Source organism: Homalodisca vitripennis, chromosome X (assembly GCF_021130785.1).
Source record: "Homalodisca vitripennis isolate AUS2020 chromosome X, UT_GWSS_2.1, whole genome shotgun sequence".
Classification (NCBI taxonomy): domain Eukaryota; kingdom Metazoa; phylum Arthropoda; class Insecta; order Hemiptera; family Cicadellidae; genus Homalodisca; species Homalodisca vitripennis.
In genome coordinates, this window is record NC_060215.1 from 15,197,093 (window position 1) to 15,221,000 (window position 23,908).

Genomic DNA, 23,908 nt, shown 5'->3' on the forward strand with positions numbered 1-23,908 from the left:
GGTGCTATGTCCAGGGCGGTGCTAATTCAGGCGCACCTCTGCAGTGGTCCGTCTTCGACGCAGTATGTAAGGAGTACGGCAGTACGTCAAGGGTTGGATGGACTAGAAACAATAGTCACGTGTTTTAGGCAAGTGGTCACGCCTAGGGTCACACCGGGGGTCCACTCATTCTAGGCTTCCTTCTAAATAAATGGTTTTGTCGTGTCATCCCCGACGACGAATTGCTTATCTCGGTTTATTCTAGGAAAGAGTGGAAAGGCTATGCGTGGAGGCCGATTCCAGTTCCACCTGTGGCAGTCCCCCCACCGCTAGACTCATTCACGCGCGTCCATTCATCTGCCGAGCCCTGCCGCACTCCTCAGACGAGACCAGGCGTCCGGCCAGTGTGTGTCCGGTAGCACGTGTGTGGTCAGGTCAGGTCTTCACGCCAACCGTGTATTTTACTTTATGACTGTATCACCCCGGTGAGATGTTCGTGTTCAGGACAGTGGTCGCAGCTCATCTACTCTACCTCTGTAAGTAGCCTAGCTTTGTTAGTGCAACCCGTGTCCGGTGTCTGCATGGCCCCCGCCGCTCTCGCCGGCTAGCCTCTGACATTCCTGGGAGGCATTTTACCATAACGTTTCTACCTGACCGTAATAGTAATGCTCATTGCCGACTCCGCTGTGGCCGGTGGGAAAGATGTCCCGTTGTAATGTGCAAATGGGTATCACAAGGAATACCGGCCGGAACTTGTCTACTGTGATACATTTCGTCTGGGAGAACCATATCGGTGTGTTTACACACCGTTGAACCGGTTTGGAATGTTTTTGTTTATATGTCACACACGCACACACACACACACACACACACACACACACACACACATGTCGAGATTTGCCACAAAGACAGGAGCGGATATAGTAACAGCTAAAGGGGGTGAGGTGAAGAAAATTATTTCTTGGTCTACAAAAATAATATTCATAGTAAACCGATTCACACATTAGACTATTACAAAATTAATTTAAATACAGAATGTATTCTCCGCATAGACATTCAATCTGTGCGCGGAGAAGAGTTCAATGTGAAAACCCCACTCATAAAACTTTACGTAATAAAACTTTTTTACATTACCCATAATAAATATATACAGAAATCCAGATAATGTTTTTATGTCTTATTTTTATCTAATATTATATACTTTTTATACATCGTGTTTAGAAAATGTGGACCTAAACATCAAGAAATAGTTATACAGATAAATAAATAAGTAAAAACACACACGTGTATGTAACGTACCAAATTGCAGTGATTGACACAGACTAACCCGTATGTTTGTATTTCTCTGTACACTGAATTCCTGAAAAGCCTTATTTATTTCCTATGTATTATACATAACAGATTATAGTAAGCAACAGATTAATATTAAAATCCAAATTAGTTACTAGAGATTTCCAAGACATTTCTCTCGACTATCGAAATAAGAAACAATTCAATGCATGAATACCAATAAATGTAATGAAATAATGGGATGGAATGTGTTTAAAAAATAAATTATGAAATGACTGCTTTGATATGATCAGTACCGTGATAAGTACCCTGATGTGACTTTTATTTTAGTTTTAGTCTAGGTATGTCTTAATTGGACATTTTTATTTATAATAAACTATCAGTAAAAGTACATCCTTGTTAGAAGATTTCATCATCTACTTCGGTGAGTCAGAGTGAGTAAACAAAGACGCAAAAATGAAATCCTGGATATCTCGATTTTTATTGTTCAGATAATTCGCAAAATCAGTCCTAGGTTTCTTTGATTTTTTTAAATGTGGAACACCTTAATTTACAGGCTATAAACCACGTCTTCTCACAGCTGTGTCTGTGATTGTTGAGTGTCATTTTTTGCCATATCAGGTTGTGTTTGTGCTGCTGTTGTTAGGCGCCGCGCCGTAATGTGTCTCGTCAGTTGCTGCTGCTAATGTAACCGCCGCACTGTACCATCACGTCTTCCCACAGCTGTGTCTGTGATTGTTGAGTGTCATTTTTTGCCATATCAGGTTGTGTTTGTGCTGCTGTTGTTAGGCGCCGCGCCGTAATGTGTCTCGTCAGTTGCTGCTGCTAATGTAACCGCCGCACTGTACCATCACGTCTTCCCACAGCTGTGTCTGTGATTGTTGAGTGTCATTTTTTGCCATATCAGGTTGTGTTTGTGCTGCTGTTGTTAGGCGCCGCGCCGTAATGTGTCTCGTCAGTTGCTGCTGCTAATGTAAGCGCCGCACTGTACCATCACGTCTTCCCACAGCTGTGTCTGTGATTGTTGAGTGTCATTTTTTGCCATATCAGGTTGTGTTTGTGCTGCTGTTGTTAGGCGCCGCGCCGTAATGTGTCTCGTCAGTTGCTGCTGCTAATGTAAGCGCCGCACTGTACCATCACGTCTTCCCACAGCTGTGTCTGTGATTGTTGAGTGTCATTTTTTTGCCATATCAGGTTGTGTTTGTGCTGCTGTTGTTAGGCGCCGCGCCGTAATGTGTCTCGTCAGTTGCTGTTGCTAATGTAAGCGCCGCACTGTACCATCACGTCTTCCCACAGCTGTGTCTGTGATTGTTGAGTGTCATTTTTTGCCATATCAGGTTGTGTTTGTGCTGCTGTTGTTAGGCGCCGCGCCGTAATGTGTCTCGTCAGTTGCTGCTGCTAATGTAAGCGCCGCACTGTACCATCACGTCTTCCCACAGCTGTGTCTGTGATTGTTGAGTGTCATTTTTTGCCATATCAGGTTGTGTTTGTGCTGCTGTTGTTAGGCGCCGCGCCGTAATGTGTCTCGTCAGTTGCTGCTGCTAATGTAAGCGCCGCACTGTACCATCACGTCTTCCCACAGCTGTGTCTGTGATTGTTGAGTGTCATTTTTTGCCATATCAGGTTGTGTTTGTGCTGCTGTTGTTAGGCGCCGCGCCGTAATGTGTCTCGTCAGTTGCTGTTGCTAATGTAAGCGCCGCACTGTACCATCACGTCTTCCCACAGCTGTGTCTGTGATTGTTGAGTGTCATTTTTTGCCATATCAGGTTGTGTTTGTGCTGCTGTTGTTAGGCGCCGCGCCGTAATGTGTCTCGTCAGTTGCTGCTGCTAATGTAAGCGCCGCACTGTACCATCACGTCTTCCCACAGCTGTGTCTGTGATTGTTGAGTGTCATTTTTTGCCATATCAGGTTGTGTTTGTGCTGCTGTTGTTAGGCGCCGCGCCGTAATGTGTCTCGTCAGTTGCTGCTGCTAATGTAAGCGCCGCACTGTACCATCACGTCTTCCCACAGCTGTGTCTGTGATTGTTGAGTGTCATTTTTTGCCATATCAGGTTGTGTTTGTGCTGCTGTTGTTAGGCGCCGCGCCGTAATGTGTCTCGTCAGTTGCTGCTGCTAATGTAAGCGCCGCACTGTACCATCACGTCTTCCCACAGCTGTGTCTGTGATTGTTGAGTGTCATTTTTTGCCATATCAGGTTGTGTTTGTGCTGCTGTTGTTAGGCGCCGCGCCGTAATGTGTCTCGTCAGTTGCTGCTGCTAATGTAAGCGCCGCACTGTACCATCACGTCTTCCCACAGCTGTGTCTGTGATTGTTGAGTGTCATTTTTTGCCATATCAGGTTGTGTTTGTGCTGCTGTTGTTAGGCGCCGCGCCGTAATGTGTCTCGTCAGTTGCTGTTGCTAATGTAAGCGCCGCACTGTACCATCACGTCTTCCCACAGCTGTGTCTGTGATTGTTGAGTGTCATTTTTTGCCATATCAGGTTGTGTTTGTGCTGCTGTTGTTAGGCGCCGCGCCGTAATGTGTCTCGTCAGTTGCTGCTGCTAATGTAAGCGCCGCACTGTACCATCACGTCTTCCCACAGCTGTGTCTGTGATTGTTGAGTGTCATTTTTTGCCATATCAGGTTGTGTTTGTGCTGCTGTTGTTAGGCGCCGCGCCGTAATGTGTCTCGTCAGTTGCTGCTGCTAATGTAACCGCCCGCACTGTACCATCACGTCTTCCCACAGCTGTGTCTGTGATTGTTGAGTGTCATTTTTTGCCATATCAGGTTGTGTTTGTGCTGCTGTTGTTAGGCGCCGCGCCGTAATGTGTCTCGTCAGTTGCTGCTGCTAATGTAAGCGCCGCACTGTACCATCACGTCTTCCCACAGCTGTGTCTGTGATTGTTGAGTGTCATTTTTTGCCATATCAGGTTGTGTTTGTGCTGCTGTTGTTAGGCGCCGCGCCGTAATGTGTCTCGTTAGTTGCTGCTGCTAATGTAACCGCCGCACTGTACCATCACGTCTTCCCACAGCTGTGTCTGTGATTTTTGAGTGTCATTTTTTGCCATATCAGGTTGTGTTTGTGCTGCTGTTGTTAGGCGCCGCGCCGTAATGTGTCTCGTCAGTTGCTGCTGCTAATGTAAGCGCCGCACTGTACCATCACGTCTTCCCACAGCTGTGTCTGTGATTGTTGAGTGTCATTTTTTGCCATATCAGGTTGTGTTTGTGCTGCTGTTGTTAGGCGCCGCGCCGTAATGTGTCTCGTCAGTTGCTGCTGCTAATGTAAGCGCCGCACTGTACCATCACGTCTTCCCACAGCTGTGTCTGTGATTGTTGAGTGTCATTTTTTGCCATATCAGGTTGTGTTTGTGCTGCTGTTGTTAGGCGCCGCGCCGTAATGTGTCTCGTCAGTTGCTGCTGCTAATGTAAGCGCCGCACTGTACCATCACGTCTTCCCACAGCTGTGTCTGTGATACTAACAATAGCTGACACGCAGTTCAGTAAAAGTCCTAGACCTTTGCAATAATAATGGATACGAAGTCTGCATGCCTAAAGCATTACATGTTAAAATTATCAATATAAGAATAGAAATTGTGTGTTTGACTACAAAAAAGTATTTAACAATACCTGTCACGATAGAAAAACTAAGAGGACCTTGACAAATTTAAAACAACATAATATTATCTGAGAAGTAAACGAAACGCCAAGGAAATACGTTACTAAAGTTATTTGTTTATTTGCTTATAGTAAACCAAAAAAAGCAATTTTGAGCTTTCTGTATGTTAACCACCTAGATAATAGCTTTAAAATACACAGTGTTCCTAGAGTAACCAAATAAACGGAGTAAAGTTAGATAACTGTTAACATTTGACTTATTTTAGATTAAAACTGGCATTGCGTGTGTTTTGTTTTTATTTTCTGAACGTGTAATAAATATAATTTTGCATTTTAATTTAGTGTTCAGTTTTATTGCCACTATATTAAATATATATTAAAAATATATACCGTTGTAAAACAGCATCTATAATTTGAAGAATATTTATAAAACATTTCTGTAGGCCTTGTTTTTCTTTTTTGTAGAAGGGCCTCCTTTTGCCTAGCTACGGCACTGGTTGACGTTACGTTTCATATTTAAATAACAACACTTTCCAATGCCCATACCAATCATGTTTACATAATGAATTATATTACAAGTTTTTAAACAGAATATAAATAAAAAAATAATTTTCCTTAAAGCCTGCTTGGTTGAATCGGATATCAGCTCTGACTACCCGCGCACTTTCTGTCTGCGAAATGGACTAAATAAGCAGACCCTAATTAGCAAGCAAGGCAATTAAAATTTAAATAAATTATTATTCAGCTCCCATTTCTCATAACCAAAACCGTTCACTCACTCCACTTTAACATGTATTATTTTTAATAAATTAAACCTTTTACTTTATTATGTTTAAACACCACGAAGACACTTACGTACAACGATTTCCTGTGACGTTTTTAACGGTAGTGAATTTAACGAAATACTCATTTCATACAGACTCTGGCACATCCTGAAGTGCGATGTAGTGATATCTCCTAGACTCCTAAGCAAGAACTTTAGACCCTACGAGCTTTAAAACTGTTTAAGTAAACATAACTTGATAGAAATAAAATATCATACTAAATACCAATCACAAATATTGCAAACTTAACTTATCTAAACACGATTGTAATTAACCGAAATGTATACCATGTACCTATACCATATTAACCATCATGTAGCATTCAGTATAATAACTATATAATGGTAAATTATTGTAATAAAAAAATGTAAATATTCTACCAAGTTGGATTCCATATTAAAACTCGATTCTAGTGGAAATAACCGTACGCTTCTTTAACCGTTCACTTAAGTTAGTACGTGACTTGGGTTACTTCGTTTCCAGTGGCATCGGTGGGTGACAGACGTCTGTATTTGCAATTATTTAGGACAAATTGCTAAAATTTCCCGTTCCGCGCATTGTGACTAAATACATTAAAAATTGGCCAAAGTATGGCCATAGATTTTTGTAATAAATTCCAACCTCCCAATGGTTTTCTGCACATAACATAGCTATGGTATAAAGGGTTGATTGAACTGCATTTTGTTTTTAACTCCAGTTCAACTTCCTTTTATTGCAGCGTCTGGTATCAGACTTGAAGAGACTATGTTCGTCTGAAGAGATCCAAAGAAAGTCGACGACGAAAAATCTCAAAACAAAACATTTACATCGTTTCGACATTAGAGACACCTATAAATAGGTGAAGTGGTAGTCTCATTGTCATCGGGTACACAGTTGCCTTCAGAGGAACATGACTCCAGATTCCAGGAGTCAAGTCTGAGACAGCGTCAGATCCAGACGCTGCAATAAAAGGAAGGTGAACTGGAGCTAAACTCAAAATTAAATTCCCAATGGTGTTTTTGGGTGTAGATTAGAAATACTTAATTAGAATTGCTCTAGGACGTAAGGAAAAACAATGCGAGTGTATTACATGTACTAAATAAATATCATTAGATGAAAAACGAGAGGTGTACTATTGACTGTGCTGATACGTCAGTACTTGTTTTTCTTTTGCAAAGTGGTGAAAATAATATATTCCATTACTGACCAAATCTACTCAAAAATGTTTTAAATATTATAACTTCTCCCTTTGTTGCTTTGTTATTTTTATCTGCATTCATCACATCACTATATGATTATCTTTGAAGTATCTTCTTATCAAAATCGATCCTTATTTTGGAAAATATCCTTATATTCGTTCCTCCAGATATCTTGTACGTGCTAATTAGATAACCCTATGTGATTAGTATCGCATTAAAATCGTTTTTGTTAGACTCCATACTCGACCACTTCCTGGAATACGCCTCTCCTTTCACGTCTTTATTTGTGGCTTCCTATTCCACTTATGTCATTTGTCCAATGGCCAGGAGAAGCAGAAGCGACAAAGCCTTTTGTCTCTTTTCTTAGAAACATGTTGTAGTCTATCACGAACGATTTTTTTTAATACGTAAATAAAATTTGTCTTCGTAGTCTGCAAGTGGTTAATGTTTGTTCGTTTGTGATTTCTGCAAGCGACCCTTCTCTGTTTTCCATCACTTTGGGATTTACTATTTACAATATTGAAAATCATAAATAATACTCGTAATCATGGGTTTATTTATGTTCTCACAGTTTTGGGATGATTGTGTATAAAGAAACCCGTCGGTGATTACGAAATATCTATTCTGACTCTCCTTCAGGGAAGATTGCTTAGTACGGATTATGGAGGTAATACTTTACTTAAGTTGTTTCGCATTAAGTAACGGTCGCGTATATAACAGTAAATATAAATCTAGAATTAAAAATCCGTAGTTGGTATTTGCGATAGTTCCTCTTTATAACTATATAAAGAACCTGACTATGCACGTCTTATAAATTATATAGGTTTTATATATACACATATATATATATATATATATATATATATATATATATATATATATATATATATATATATATATACACACACATATATATATGTACACAATCATAGAGAATAAATATTTTACATTACAAAACTCGTTATACTGTGGACAATGCTAACCACATAAATTAACTACATTCAATAGAGTTTTTACTGGATGAACCGACCTTTTCAGGTATGGTTGGTTATGACATACCTTTACACTAAAGAAGGCACCACGACGAAAGTAGGCAGGATTTCCAACCCCAAGGGTCGGAATGGTACATAAGGACTTATACTGAAAAGAGTATTTAGGATTCAAAATACATTCAGGCATACTTCATATTTTGAGTTTTTGCCAGCTATTGTGTAGTTTTGCCAAGCTGTGCCAGTGCATGTGGGCGAGCTGCCTGCCTATCGCTCATTCCAGCATTCCTTATCCAGTGACAGCACAGTGGGGCAAAGTGATTGACATATGCTAGTGCCGAAAATGTTCTTTTATGATAATGGACTCAGTTTGTATAATTTATTTATTACCTCCCTTTCTTATGTACTTATTCGGAAGTACAAAAAAATTCGAAGAATTCAACCATTAAACAGTTACTTTAAATAATAAGTGATATAATGAGTGGCTGATGAAAAACCAGAAGTAGAAATGGAAGACTAGTGTTTTAGCTGTTTCAATTCTATGTTGTTGTTCATTTCATGAGATAATTTATTAATAGAATGTTGTATTATTTGTTGGTTAAATAATTTTATATTTCCCTCCTCGATTTTAAGATTTTTACGAATCATATGTCAATACGATGTATTAAAAGAATAAATTTATTATTTATACATTGGCATGGGTTAGTTGCTAGATAAAACCTTTCTGTAGTTAGTACTAGATTTTCAAAAACTGTGTTTATATTATCTTTTAAATTTTCACGGTGAGGCTCTATGTCTTGTGTTTTACTTGGGGCGTATGGGAATCCCCGATATTAGGGGATCCTCTTCGAAACTACACACTGGCTACAGCACTGTCTGAAGTATAGTTTGGTTCTCCTAGTCATTTCCCTATATTGTAACTACTTCTGAAGTACTACTGGCAAGACGCAGAGGTCCTTTCAGGACTTAGTGAATGTCTTAGACCCATCCATCAGAAGAGATAAAAATTCTACTGAATCATTCCATATGCTGAGGTCTCAAATTGGTTTTCATCAAGAATCACATAAGTTTTTGTCTTCACATAATTTCACAGAATCTTCATAATGTGGATATCACCCACTGATGAATCGTGTACCTTAACTGTGTAAATTGTATACCGATGAATTATTGTCGAGTGGATTGCCCACGGTTCGGGTACCAGCTACGGTTCACTGAAGCGTCAGGTGTAAAATGAGAGACCCCTCTCTCAGGTTCAGGTAGATAGTGAGTCAGTGGCCAGTACTGAGTCAGCCAGTGGCCAGTTTGTAGGGCGTCTCGTATGCTATGGGCTCTCAGGCGGAGCCCACTAATGATCGTGCCCGCAGCTACGAGCTGATTGCTTAGTTAGCGTTCTGGGATAACACGCATATAATACTCTAATATATTTTCCGGATTTCCTGTGACCATCTATCCCAGAGTTCAATAGCCAAGCAAACCTTTCACACATGACGCAGCTGCGGTGGGAAGGGTCGATTCAATATGAATGTTGAGTTATGTGAAGAAGGCGCGGTTGCTCCACCGTGCTCTAAGCGTGTCAAAAACATCGTAGTCCACTCAATTGTGCACCTGATGAGACAATGAGAATAGATCTTTACCTATATTTCACTAAATTTTATAACCTAGGGTCTCTGATGTTGAAACTATGTAAACAGATCATTTTGAATTTCTTCGTCACCGCCTTTATTTAAGATCTCTTCAGACGAACATGGCTCCAGGTTTCAAGAGTCAAGTCTGAGCAGCGTCAGATACCAGAAACTGCACCAAGAGGAAGGTGGACTGGAGCTAAACTCAACATTCACAAATTTCTTACGTATCCGTAATTCACTACTCCCATCTTTAGCTTTTCACTTAACATTTTCCAATACAAAATAAAGGATAAATTAAGGATGATATCTCTGTCTGTCCAGCTTCTGTATGATGTTAGGTGATGTTAGTACAGTGATTGCGCCTGTACAGAACCATGTTCGTGTGAAGAGTTTAACTGGCTATTCCAGTCAATTTGGTACTACAGGTATGCCACTTTCCCTGAATAGGAAGCTGTTGTTCATATGCCAGAATTGAAGGTAACGGGCAGGAGCAGCAGACCTGTAACTCAAAATCTTTGTTTACTACTTGATCTGATTGTTACTATGCTACTTCCACTGAACAGGAAGCTGTTGGTCATATGCCAGAATTGAAGGTAACAGGCAGGAGCAGCAGACCTGTAACTCAAAATCTTTGTTTACTACTTGATCTGATTGTTACTATGCTACTTTCACTGAACAGGAAGCTGTTGGTCATATGCCAGAATTGAAGGTAACGGGCAGGAGCAGCAGACCTGTAACTCAAAATCTTTGTTTACTACTTGATCTGATTGTTACTATGCTACTTCTACTGAACAGGATGCTGTTGGTCATATGCCAGAATTGAAGGTAACGGGCAGGAGCAGCAGACCTGTAACTCAAAATCTTTGTTTACTATTTTATCTGATTGTTACTATGCTACTTCTACTGAACAGGATGCTGTTGGTCATATGCCAGAATTGAAGGTAACGGGCAGGAGCAGCAGACCTGTAACTCAAAACCTTTGTTTACTATTTTATCTGATTGTTACTAAGCTACTTCTACTGAACAGGATGCTGTTGGTCATATGCCAGAATTGAAGGTAACAGGCAGGAGCAGCAGACCTGTAACTCAAAATCTTTGTTTACTATTTTATCTGATTGTTACTATGCTACTTCTACTGAACAGGAAGCTGTTGGCCATATGCCAGAATTGAAGGTAACAGGCAGGATCAGCAGGCCTGTAACTCAAAATCTTTGTTTACAACTTGATCTGAATAAAGGAAACAGGATTTTTGCGGACATTTGCCATCGTTCATTAAAACAAGAAATCAGTAACACTACTTTTCGAGATCTGCAATCTGATTTCTTCTTCAGCTATAACTAACCTAATACATAATTACAAACTAGGTTAAAATAAACAAATCATACCAAAGCGTTGAGGCACGCCTAGTCAGGAATCACAACCACCATGTTGTTTGTCAACTTCACTAACTCTAAAAACATTCACTTAATAAAAAAAACTATGGTCGTAGGTGGTTAGTAGACGAATGCAGACGTATTGTGACCTGTATTCTGTAGTTCAGTTTTAATGATTAGTGTTGTGTATATTGATATTGTAATGTAGACTCCTCCTAGGAAAACGAGAACAATCGTTAAAACTGTCATATGGTATAGTGCGAATTTTATACGCACATTCTGTGACTGAAAACCTTCACTAGGCTGGTATTTGTAGTTAAAATTATTTATGAACATAAAATAATTACTGGAGTGTAAAAAACTATTATTGTAAATTTTGAAATTTAATTCTCACACGACTTCCGGCCGTATTTACCTTAACTAGTGGTCCTAATTAGTCATTAAATGCCTACACACACCCGATTCCATAATTAGCGAAAAAGGTTAATTTGCTCACGTGCGTGCGTAGATCACTACTGGCGTCTAATCACCTTAACTCCAAACTTTCTCTTAGCGCCTTTTCCCTCAGTTTCCTCCAGAGTTCGGAAATGCAGACTTTTATTGTTTCCTTAATTGTTTATGACTTATTGTTGTTTATGATTCAAAATGAACCATAATTAAACTTCCATATCACTTTTAATCCGAAGCAAATTAAAGTCTTCTTTAACACCTCCTTGCCAAGGTGCGACAAATGCCGCAGTTAGGGGTCAGCCGCAGTCAACGTGTACCAGTTTTTAATATTTTTTTTATTTGCCCGATGCCTTTGAATTAATTAGTATTCAAGAAAAGTAAAAATTATTAAATCTCTTACATATTTTTCAAAAATAGGAAGAATATTGGTATCATGTTTTAAATTGGTACTACTGTACAGGTATGAACTTAATATTCCCATTAACTTAACATTCTTCCCTCCCCCTCCCACACATTAATTGTGAATTCAGTGATCCGACAGTAGCTCCTAGAAACGGGACTAAACTAAAGAGGGATATTTTCGGTTGGAACGGTGTTTTTTATTTATAAAATAAGTTTTGGCTTCAGGCCTTAAAAATACCATATCTTGAGGCAGAAAAGTATTAAGTTGTGTTATTATTCCACGAGCAGTATTAGGGATTTGAAGCATGATTTTGGGACATCTTACAACCAGTCTTAAAAAAGTATTAAAGATAAGTATATACACTTTTCACAGTATGTACTTGAGTGTGTACTGGAGGGAGTGACGTGTTTGTGGCGTCTGCCACATTTATTTTGTTGGCCGGTGGTCGGGCCAGTAGCTGTACCGACTTTTTTCTATTCTCGGCCACAGCTGGTCTTGTATTCTGCTTTGGTTAGTATGTTAACCTCTTTGCAGCTGTTTTGTTTACTGATGATTACCTGTTGCTTTTGGGATGATTAGCAAGAGGTGTTTAGCTCTCTCTCTTGTCCATCGTCTCCTGGTGAACACGTCAAATACCTCCGTGGACAGAGAATTTGTTACTTTCTTCAAAGCTGGCTGCCCCGCACCCTATAGCTCCCAGCAGTGTTACTTTAAACCCTTGCCTTCCAGAAAAGTTCCATCTACCTCGTAGTTTATTATAGGACCTAGTATACGGTTTCCAAATTCTGTGCAACCAACGCTTAAACTCAACTCCAAATATTGCATTTTTATTTATAGAATCATTTAATTTCGCTAAAACATTATCATACAACATGCATTTTATTAAATTATATTTAATAAAAATTGACAATTTCCCTAAGTTAAGCTAAAGGTGAAGGATATCTTATTTCACCAGGCGAAGTTAGGGCTAAGAATTCCTCTGTAACACTTTATCAAAGGACCATACTCTGCTTAAAGGTGACTTCCCAACCACCACCAAGACTTAATTCATAACTTGATAAAAATACGACAGTTTTTAAGCCATAACTCGAGTATACACTTTAAAAGTGTCTATCTTCAGCAGTTTTTATTTTGGCCTAATTATAAAATTCCTTACATTTTCCACTATTCCTTAGTAGAGTATACACGTTCTACAATTTTTGAGGGATTTTATCATTATAAGGTTATGATTCAAAATAAAACAAAATATTTTCAACCAAAAACCGATTGTGCCATTTTTTGGATAATTTCCCACTGAGTATAGATCGCTGTTAGGCTTCGTCCTCAAGGTTGTAACCAGACAGAAGTAGACACCTGACAACTAGCGGAAACGACTGGACGTGTAGAGAAAGTCTGTCTAGAGCGTTATGGACCAAACACCAACTGCACCATCTTTGGATAATTTCCCACTGAGTATAGATATACTGTATGTTAGGCTTCGTCCTCAAGGTTGTACCCAGACAGAAGTAGACACATGACAGCTAGCGTAAACGACTGGACGTGTAGAGAAAGTCTGTCTAGAGCGTTATGGACCAAACACCAACTGCACCATCTTTGGATAATTTCCCACTGAGTATAGATCGCTGTTAGGCTTCGTCCTCAAGGTTGTACCCAGACAGAAGTAGACACATTACAGCTAGCGTAAACGACTGGACGTGTAGAGAAAGTCTGTCTAGAGCGTTATGGACCAAACACCAACTGCACCATCTTTGGATAATTTCCCACTGAGTATAGATCGCTGTTAGGCTTCGTCCTCAAGGTTGTACCCAGACAGAAGTAGACACATTACAGCTAGCGTAAACGACTGGACGTGTAGAGAAAGTCTGTCTAGAGCGTTATGGACCAAACACCAACTGCACCATCTTTGGATAATTTCCCACTGAGTATAGATCGCTGTTAGGCTTCGTCCTCAAGGTTGTACTCAGACAGAAGTAGACACATTACAGCTAGTGTATACGCTAGGTTGTTTATAGACAGTCTGTCCGGAGCGTTATGTTCTGTAGAACGTTACCGAATATTTGGAACAGTGAACACGGTGCGTGTACCGAGCAGTGGGAAGGGGACGTGGTCAGCGGCCGGGTGACCAGCATAGATCCGGTTCTTTGTCCACACCGACCTCCCACTATCAGTTGTGCTCTTGACATCGTTAATGTTACTCAGTGGTTTATGATTTTGGACTATCGCGTTATAGATTTTCATTTACCGTATGTACCTGTTTGAGTATCATTTAAACAGGCGTAATTTTTAATTTAAAAATTGCTTGTTTTTCTATCTGTCCTCAAGGGCCACTGACCTGTGCGAGGATCTGATCGAACAAAATACAGTAAGGGGGAGAGTCGATACAGTACAAGGTCGATGGTACTGATAAAAAGTACAACGGTCACAGACATAATTTGGACTGCACTATCTCTTTATCAGATCCAAAGTGCTACGTCTTAGATCGCTCGGCCATCGGCACTCCGATTGGGGACGCTGCTTTAGCACCCCCTGGAATAAGCACCCCCTCGGGCTCTGACGTCACGGCAGGGGGGTGCTAATTCAGCGCACGGACACGGACCAGGCACGGAATTAGCACCCCCCGGCTACAAGGGGGTGCTAAATCAGCGCATGAACATGGTCGAGGCCCTGAATTAACACCCCCCTGTTCCAAGGGGGTGATTATTCAGCGCATGGACATGGCTCAGTCACTGAATAAGCACCCCCTAGCATTCAACCAGCAAAAAGGGTATTTATCTTTTACATATTCAATTCAATCATAAATATAATAGTTGTTATCTGGATTTTTGTGACGCTGCCTCTTATAAGCTACTATCTACGATTGTTTTGCAATTTCCGATGAACAATTAAATAATATAATAATCAAATATGGCTACTTTCTCTTAAAAAAATTACCATAGACTTAATATTACATAATAATGCTCCCGACTAACAAGGCTAATAGACCTTAGAACTCCTCCCTCTCATACGCATTGTCATATTTGTGTAATAATTTTCACTCATGACTTTGCTTTCTTAATTTGTTCTATATATCACCTATTAAAATAATAAATTAAATCATATCCTTCATTTATTCTATTTCAGTTTATTCTTTCAGTTAATATGTTTGTAAATTTAATTAACGCACTGCTGAATATATATTTAAAAAAAACATAAAATTCTCGTCGATTCTGAGTCGATTTTTTGGAATATTACGGAAGGTAAAATGTAATTATGGTTTTTATACACAATTAGTCTAGTATCTTTGCTGTGTCATTTTTATTGTACAGGTATTGAGTACTGGGCGTCCATACCAATGAAAGATCTAGTCTACTCATAGTCTAGTTAAGGGTATTCACTGAGAATTAACAGTTCAAACTTAACCCAATCGTGAAAACTCAATGAAACATGTTTCTACATATAATTAAAAACTATGTTATTTGTATATGAATCCATAATTAAAGTATTTATTTCATTTTAATAGCTTCACGGAAATGGAATCTTCTTTTTTTAGTTTAATTAACTCAAATGTAAAAAACAATTACAAACAAATAATTTTGTAAACAATTTAGGCTCGTATTTTAGGCAAAATAGTTCACTGTCACACAGTTATAGAATTTTTTCTCTGCGGCATTTTTGTTTCATATTTAATTTTAATTAAATTTCAAAATTAGGTTTATAGAATGAAACAGATGAAGTATGAAAATTACAGTTTTTGACTTGTCATTTATTACAGAAATAATTTTTTCAGTACCTGCCCTTAAATAATTAACTCGTAACCATCTGCAGTAAGAAACTAGATTATAATTTTTTATCTTATGCACTATTAGGCGTATAGTGAATCATCTGCACAATGGAACAGCTACATAGACTTAACACTACACAAAAATCCGTAGAATGGTACTCACAAAAATATTTCAAGGTTACGCCCATAAGTATTACTATTGCTTACGTGTAAAATATCCTCTATAGAATCATGCCTAACTATTTTCATGATTAAAGGAATATATTATAGAAACATCAAATACATTTCACATGAGGCTACAACTTGAAGATACATTATTAGTTTATGAACTTAACACTGTGATAAAAAACTTATGGATGAGGCATTGGTAGCTAAGGATGAAGTATATTAATCCGCAAAGGTTTCTTCCTAACTAGTTAATGTAGAAAAATGTTTTGGTCGACTTCTGTCCATCTTACTTCTAGCAGATATATCCCTCTGGTGAAGGATTATACCCTCGATTATATTACTTTTTCTAACGGTATCGATGATAATTAGTGTAATATTACGAGAATGAATAATAGAATTTCATATTGGGACTTTCATATTAAGTGATATCAACTATTACATGTAAAGTATTCCCACATATATGTTTTGTTTGCTCCTTTTATGAGTAACCCTATTTTCAAATGTGGATCATAAATCTTTTATTACCTACGATACTTTAGGAAAAGGAGGGATCGTGATTTTTAAATTACTTTAGAACATCAGTTCAAAAAATCATGGAATGTCGCATTAACATTAAAAATTGGAATATTTTCTAATGACCATAATTTATTTCATCAGTAGTATGCCATTTTTTTTTTAAAGACATGAAGGAGATGTCTATGACGTACCAGTTATTCTAGAAAAATTCCGTACGAAGGGGCGGGTATCAGCTAGTAAACATTTAAAAAACTTGAAACTCGTTATTTTTTGCCTTAACATCGTTGCTCGTTATATATTGGCCGTCTACCAAATATGAAATATACAGAGTGAAATCAACCTGCAAATATCGATTGTAGGACTGTAGGTCCACACACAATTTTGACGAAGCTGACGAAACCCGTCCGTGCACTACCGACCCTACTTTTCAAACTGATGTGGCCGTATCGAGTTGAGTGGTTGAGTAATAATATCGATGTTATTCTCAGTTGTTATTCCTATATTAATACATAAACTTATTATGTATAGTGAATTTGTTTGATGAAATTTCCTAAAAAATATAAGAAGAAATCAAACAATGTTTTGAGTGTACAGGCCCAAGGTGTAGCATATTATACTCTCTAGGTAACGGATACTTTTACACGAGTAAAGAGAAAAGATAAATTAGAACAGGGTAATGATGTATGGACAAAAACTGAAAATCATCGCCCTTTTGTATGCAGTTAAAGAAATATTTAACTATTGTGTGTTACATTAGTCAGACGTGCGCTTCTAACCCCATGTATCTGGAAGTGTCAAACTTAAGAATGAACATTCTTACAATATTGTAAAAAGAAGAGTGAAATCTCAGTGAAGTCTTTAATAAAGAGTCTATAAAAAGGTAAAATTTTAAAATTACACTTCAGCTTAGCTGTACTTTTATTTTAAGGCTATTTATATCGGAAAGTGTAGAGAATTTTGTTACACTCTAATTTTTCAATTCGTTGTAATTTTTATAACTGATTTGTAAACTAGGTAGTAAACAGATGTATAGAAGCATAAATATTACTTCATTAATATATAAAAAAATACTACACAAATATACATAATATTTCATTTTGTATACAGTAAACTTTTATATTTTTTAATGTTTTATTTTCCGGGTAGAACAAAAATCTTCAAACTCGGTTAGAACAAACTTAACAACTGCAACAAATAGCAATCTTTACTGGTACATTTAAGCATCTACGTTTAACACCGTAATCAATAGCATATCTACAAACTCCGTATAAATTTACAAGCCAAAAGTAGGTCTGAGGTCTTCCATTTAAAAACAAAATATTAAATAGACATATAATAACTACAAAGACATTTTTAATTTTTGGTCTAGGTAATCAACATGTATTAGAGTGTTTTTTTCTGACGTCTCAATCAAAAGAAACTTTGTTTAGAAATAATTAAGAATATTATGACCACAGTTCAGCAATGTAATGTTAAAATCACTTGATTAGAGCAGCTAAAATCAAAACAGCTGATTGTTGCAGCCCACATTCAGTCATATAATAAAGGCGGATATTGTTTGGTAATTGGTTTAAAAAAACAGTAATTGGTTTTAAAAAACAAACTATCTCCCTTATTTCACAACCAATTTTTTAAAACTTGGTATCGTTAGATTTTTTATTAAATTGTGTAATAATTTAGATATTTTTTACCATATATCGCTTTTAAGATATTTACGCTCTTCAAAGATCTTTTAGAAAAAACACTATTTTGAAAATAAAGCTTGTAAGAACTTTAAATTTTTGATTTTCCTTAAGGTTATAAAGGTATATACAAAATTTTAACCTAAACAATCCATCAAATATAAATAGTAAAGTAAAAAAAAAGACAAAAAAAAAAAACAAAATTGTGGCTATTAGAGTAATTATAGAGTTTTTAGAAAGGTGAATATGATTGTTTTTTTGCATTTGGTCCATGAATAATGTCTGAAAATATTGGTAGAAGATTGTGGAACACTCTCTATAATAATTTTTATGTACAGAGTGTCCTGTAATTCTTAGGACAAGTCTATATACCGCAACTGCTCAGGTCATGGCAAACGCATTTCAGAATATGGAAATAGATCTTTGGTGCTTAGTTTCCTATCCGTTAGTCTGTATGTGTTTTTTATATACAAATTCGCTTTAATATCTTAAAACGAAATAAACAAAATCCTACTTAATTTGGATCAAATATTTTGTGGTAATAAGGCCAGATATAAACAATATTCATTAATACTTTCGAAATGGCGGCCATTAAATCTGATTAACTTTGAATGTCTTAAAATCCAGCAGGTATACAAGAATAAATCTGATCGTGGATTTGTATCACAAATCTAATTACTCAAATACTATTTCAAACTAATAATAAATAACTCATTAAGAGCATCTTTACTGTAAAAAAACATGGTTCGTGAAAATAAATTAATATCAACTTTAGAGTATCTTATCCCTATTTCTTTTATTTTTTGTGATATATTATGCAAAACATTTGAAATACATGTTTCAGGCCTATCTAAGGATAGAATACAATCATATATTTCATGTTTAATGAATTTATTTTAATATCTGTTGTTTTAGGGACATTATTTATTTACGAAAATTTAGTCAAGCGACAATCAGATGTATTTCCAATAAAACCGCTTATCTTTGATTTTGTCATCTATAAAAGCATTATTGTCTGAATATTGCTGTACGAATTTTTCTTGTTCTTTATTATTCTTAATATATAACAGATAACCTAGTCACTTTATTTAGTTTTTTTTCACATAATATTTTTGAATAAATTGAAGCTTTTATGATAAATACAACAGTTTATTATTGTTAATTAAGACATTTGTTTTTGTCCTTCATTGTTCATAAAGGCGTTCATTGTTGATACATTTGCAATATCTCTAGTAGTTTTTTAATTTATTAGAAAAAAAAGTTGCTTGGCAACAGATATTAATGTATTTCCTGTACTTTAAATGAAGGGACTAACGATGTGAGCACGATTGGCATAAGATATATCTGGAGCTGCCGTTTACTCGATTTTTGTATTGTGACCTACTCGTTGAGATTTTCCAAGATATTCCATTTTTAACAACAAAAAACGCACACTAACCGACAGAGGGGAAATTAAACAATGTAGATCCATAATACTCAGTAGATAAATGTATGTTTTGACAGCAATAACGCTTTTGAAAATACGGTAGTATATTTATTGCTACGTGTTTTTAACATTGTTTTTCAACTTTTTTTTTTTAATTATAGTTGAACTAACTGATATGGATATAACTGAATGATATTGATTCTTGTAGATATAAAAATAATATTTAAATTGTTTGTCAAGTGTGTTTGAATTATACTATTCAGTTTAAATAGTATAATTCAGTTTATGATGCGTCCTTAAAAATAATTGGCTCTTAGCCGTCGCAAAATTACAATTTCACGGTTCTAATTTTCCCGCTTTTGATTGGTATTCGAAAAAAATTAAAATAAATAAATAATTGTTTTTTAAAGTGGTTAATAGGTTGATATAATCTCTGACCATGTATATTTATTAGCCTACACATGCCGGATTTACGCAATATCAGTTCCTCTGCGTTGTTCGTACCACGATTTCAAATTAATTTTACTTTAAAATAAACCTGTATTTGAATGCCTAGAACCTAGTTTTTTACTTAAGTATATTTGATGCATAGTATTTTTATAATTGGTAATGAACTGTTTGTTTTTGAAATTTTAAGTAAACCACAGCAATGCAGTAAATATACTCATTGCAATATATATATATATATATATATATATATATTATATATTATATATTTATATATAGGTATATAATATAAATAATTATATATATATATATATTATTTTATTTTATTGAAAAATAAATCGCAATATGGTTTTTTAAACGTTTATTACTATATTCCGTTGGAGTAATTATTCATCTCATCAATACGCTGATTTAGCAGCCCCCAGATTCAAGGGGGTGCTAAATCAGCACATGAGCACGGTCAAGGCGCTGAATTAGGACCCCCCTATTCTAAGGGGGTGCTAAATCAGCACATGAACACGGTCGAGGCGCTGAATTAGGACCCCCGTATTCCAAGGGGGTGTTTATTCAGGGCCTGGACACGGCCACTGTGCTGATTTAGCACCCCCTTTCGTGACGTCAAAATGACGTCAGTAGCGAGGGGGTGCTATGTCCAGGGGGTGCTAATTCAGGCGCACCCTCCGATTCCACTTTGGTACCCACCGTCCGGTGTCCCTGCTGTGTGTGCCCTCCCCAATATCTATTATTCGGCCCACACGGATAAGTGCTCTTGACTAATACCTATCACGTGTATTTCTGCTCAAGAGCGCCTTCTGTCAACATCTTGTTCACCAACATATCTTATTTGTATACCCCACGATGCAGAAACCTATATTGTAGACCCGGTTTCCTTTTGTGCAATAAACATTGAAGGAATTTCAGTGACAGAAATGTTAAACTCTCAGAGAAAATGTTATTTATAAAAAAGTGGTGTGTGTTATATTTGTATTTATAATTTAGGCTCATGTAAGGTACTATCGCGTACAACAAGTCACTGTCCTATGAAAACTATATTAAAAATGTATTGTTCTGAACAATATATTTTTAATATTGCATTCCCAAAATTGGGGCAATATGTGTAGAACGTGTCATTATATTAACATCACATACTAATCAGTCTGACAGTGATCAGGTATGGCATAACCTCAACAATAGCAATCATTTGATAAGCGTGATAGATTTGTATGTAACTAAAACAATTGTTATTGAAAGCTAGGGTGTTTTAGGAAGTGTTTTTGGGGTAGAAATGAGTAAATGATGTAGGGGCAGGAACCTCATACCTCGTTGATATAATTTAATAGATTATTATCTAAAACTAGAATTCAGTTATTATTATTGTATATATACGGTATTACTGCAGTGGTTTACGAGTGGAGGTAAATAAAAACAATATAACATAGTCACAAACAAAATAAATTCATTTTGTAAACATGACGCAAAATAGAAATTGAAACTTTAAACATAAGATGCTTTATATTATTTAACATAATTTATATTACAAACCTCTTATAGTTTTTTTTATAGTTTGGTATATCCTCTTTAGTCAAGGACCAAACTAAGCCCACGCGGCGTTGAGTATGCACTGTCAGTGATTTGAGAATTACTCGTACAATCCAGTTTTGTCCTCTTTAGTCAAGGGCAAAACTAAGCCCACGCGGCGTTGAGTACGCACCGTCAGTAGTTTATGATATTACAATCCAGTTTTGTCATCTTTAGTCAAGGGCAAAACTAAGCCCACGCGGCGTTGAGTACGCACAGAGAGTGATTTGAGAATTACTCGTACAATCCAGTTCTGTCCTCTTTAGTCAAGGGCAAAACTAAGCCCACGCGGCGTTGAGTATGCACCGTCAGTGGTTTATGATATAACAAACCAGTTCTGTCCCATTTAGTCAAGGACCAAACTAAGCCTGCACTGTCGGTGGTTTTAGATATTACAAACCAGTTATGTTCCATTTAGTCAAGGGCCAAACTAAGCCTGCACTGTCGGTGGTTTTAGATATTACAAACCAGTTCTGTTCCATTTAGTCAAGGGCCAAACTAAGCCTGCACTGTCGGTGGTTTTAGATATTACAAACCAGTTATGTTCCATTTAGTCAAGGACCAAACTAAGCCTGCACTGTCGGTGGTTTTAGATATCACAAACCAGTTATATTCCATTTAGTCAAGGACCAAACTAAGCCTGCACTGTCGGTGGTTTTAGATATTACAAACCAGTTCTGTTCCATTTCGTCAAGGGCCAAACTAAGCCCACGCGGCGTTGAGTATGCACAGTCAGAGTGGTTTGAGAATTACTCGTACAATCCAGTTCTGTCATCCATTTAGTCAAGGGCAAAACTAAGCCCACGCGGCGTTGAGTACGCACAGAGAGTGATTTAAGAATTACTCGTACAATCCAGTTTTGTTCCATTTAGTCAAGGACCAAACTAAGCCCACGCGGCGTTGAGTATGCACCGTCAGTAGTTTATGAGATATTACAAACCAGTTCTGTCATCTTTAGTCAAGGGCAAAACTAAGCCCACGCGGCGTTGAGTACGCACAGAGAGTGATTTGAGATATTATTCGTACAAACCAGTTCTGTTCCTATTTAGTCAAGGACCAAACTAAGCCCACGCGGCGTTGAGTATGCACCGTCAGTGGTTTTAGATATTACAAACCAGTTATGTCCCATTTAGTCAAGGGCCAAACTAAGCCTGCACTGTCGGTGGTTTTAGATATTACAAACCAGTTATGTTCCATTTAGTCAAGGACCAAACTAAGCCTGCACTGTCGGTGGTTTTAGATATTACAAACCAGTTATGTTCCATTTAGTCAAGGGCCAAACTAAGCTTGCACTGTCGGTGGTTTTAGATATTACAAACCAGTTATGTTCCATTTAGTCAAGGGCCAAACTAAGCTTGCACTGTCGGTGGTTTTAGATATTACAAACCAGTTATGTTCCATTTAGTCAAGGGCCAAAACTAAACCCACGCGGCGTTAGGTACACTACATCAGTGGTGTAAGATATTACAAACCAGTTCTGTTCCATTCAGACAAGGCCCGAACTAAACCCACGCGGCGTTGAATACGCACCGAGAGTGATTTGAAATATTACTCGTACAAACCAGTTCTGACCTCTTTAGTCAAAGCCCGACCTAAGCCCACGCAACGGTGAGTAACGAATTCGTTTCGATCGCAACGTAATGGAGTGACCCTTACCACGATATGAATACGGAAGAAGCGGAAGGACGACGATCTCAATCTAAATAGGTAAGCACGCAATACCACTAGAATCGTATCTTAGAATAGCTTGACGACTCTCCAATAACGAGAACAACAGGTTAAATAGTTCCTAAGAGATACATGACAGTTTCGTGTTCTAAGACGTGGCATGGAGGAATCTCCAATGAAAGAACAATCGGTACACAGTAAAATAGCTCCTGCGAGATACGTGTCAGTTTCGTGTACTAAGACGTGACTGCGTTGACTCTCTAATGAGAGAACACTCGGTACACAGTAAAATAGCTCCTGCGAGATACGTGCCAGTTTCGTGTACTAAGACGTGACTGCGTTGACTCTCTAATGAGAGAACAATCGGTACACAGTAAAATAGCTCCTGCGAGATACGTGTCAGTTTCGTGTACTAAGACGTGACTGCGTTGACTCTCCAATGAGAGAACAATCGGTACACAGTAAAATAGCTCCTGCGAGATACGTGTCAGTTTCGTGTACTAAGACGTGACTGCGTTGACTCTCCAATGAGAGAACAATCGGTACACAGTAAAATAGCTCCTGCGAGATACGTGTCAGTTTCGTGTACTAAGACGTGACTGCGTTGACTCTCCAATGAGAGAACAATCGGTACACAGTAAAATAGCTCCTGCGAGATACGTGTCAGTTTCGTGTACTAAGACGTGACTGCGTTGACTCTCCAATGAGAGAACAATCGGTACACAGTAAAATAGCTCCTGCGAGATACGTGTCAGTTTCGTGTACTAAGACGTGACTGCGTTGACTCTCCAATGAGAGAACAATCGGTACACAGTAAAATAGCTCCTGCGAGATACGTGTCAGTTTCGTGTACTAAGACGTGACTGCGTTGACTCTCCAATGAGAGAACAATCGGTACACAGTAAAATAGCTCCTGCGAGATACGTGACATAGCAACAGATCTCAGTTTCCTGGTT

General features: G+C 37.6%; 1 protein-coding gene across 3 annotated transcripts in view; it reads left to right on the forward strand.

Moving 5' to 3' along the window:
- The first annotated feature begins 328 nt into the window (after nt 1-328).
- The window catches only part of LOC124368723, a 100,708-nt gene continuing 77,128 nt past the window's right edge, over nt 329-23,908 (forward strand). For 2 of the 3 annotated variants that reach the window (XM_046826035.1, XM_046826036.1), the window contains exon 1: nt 332-515. In XM_046826035.1, coding sequence (XP_046681991.1) covers nt 470-515 — 46 coding nt within the window. In that variant the 5' untranslated portion in view covers nt 332-469. Of the gene's footprint in view, nt 516-23,908 lie in introns of all 3 variants that reach the window. The other variant, XM_046826037.1, reaches the window with a different exon arrangement.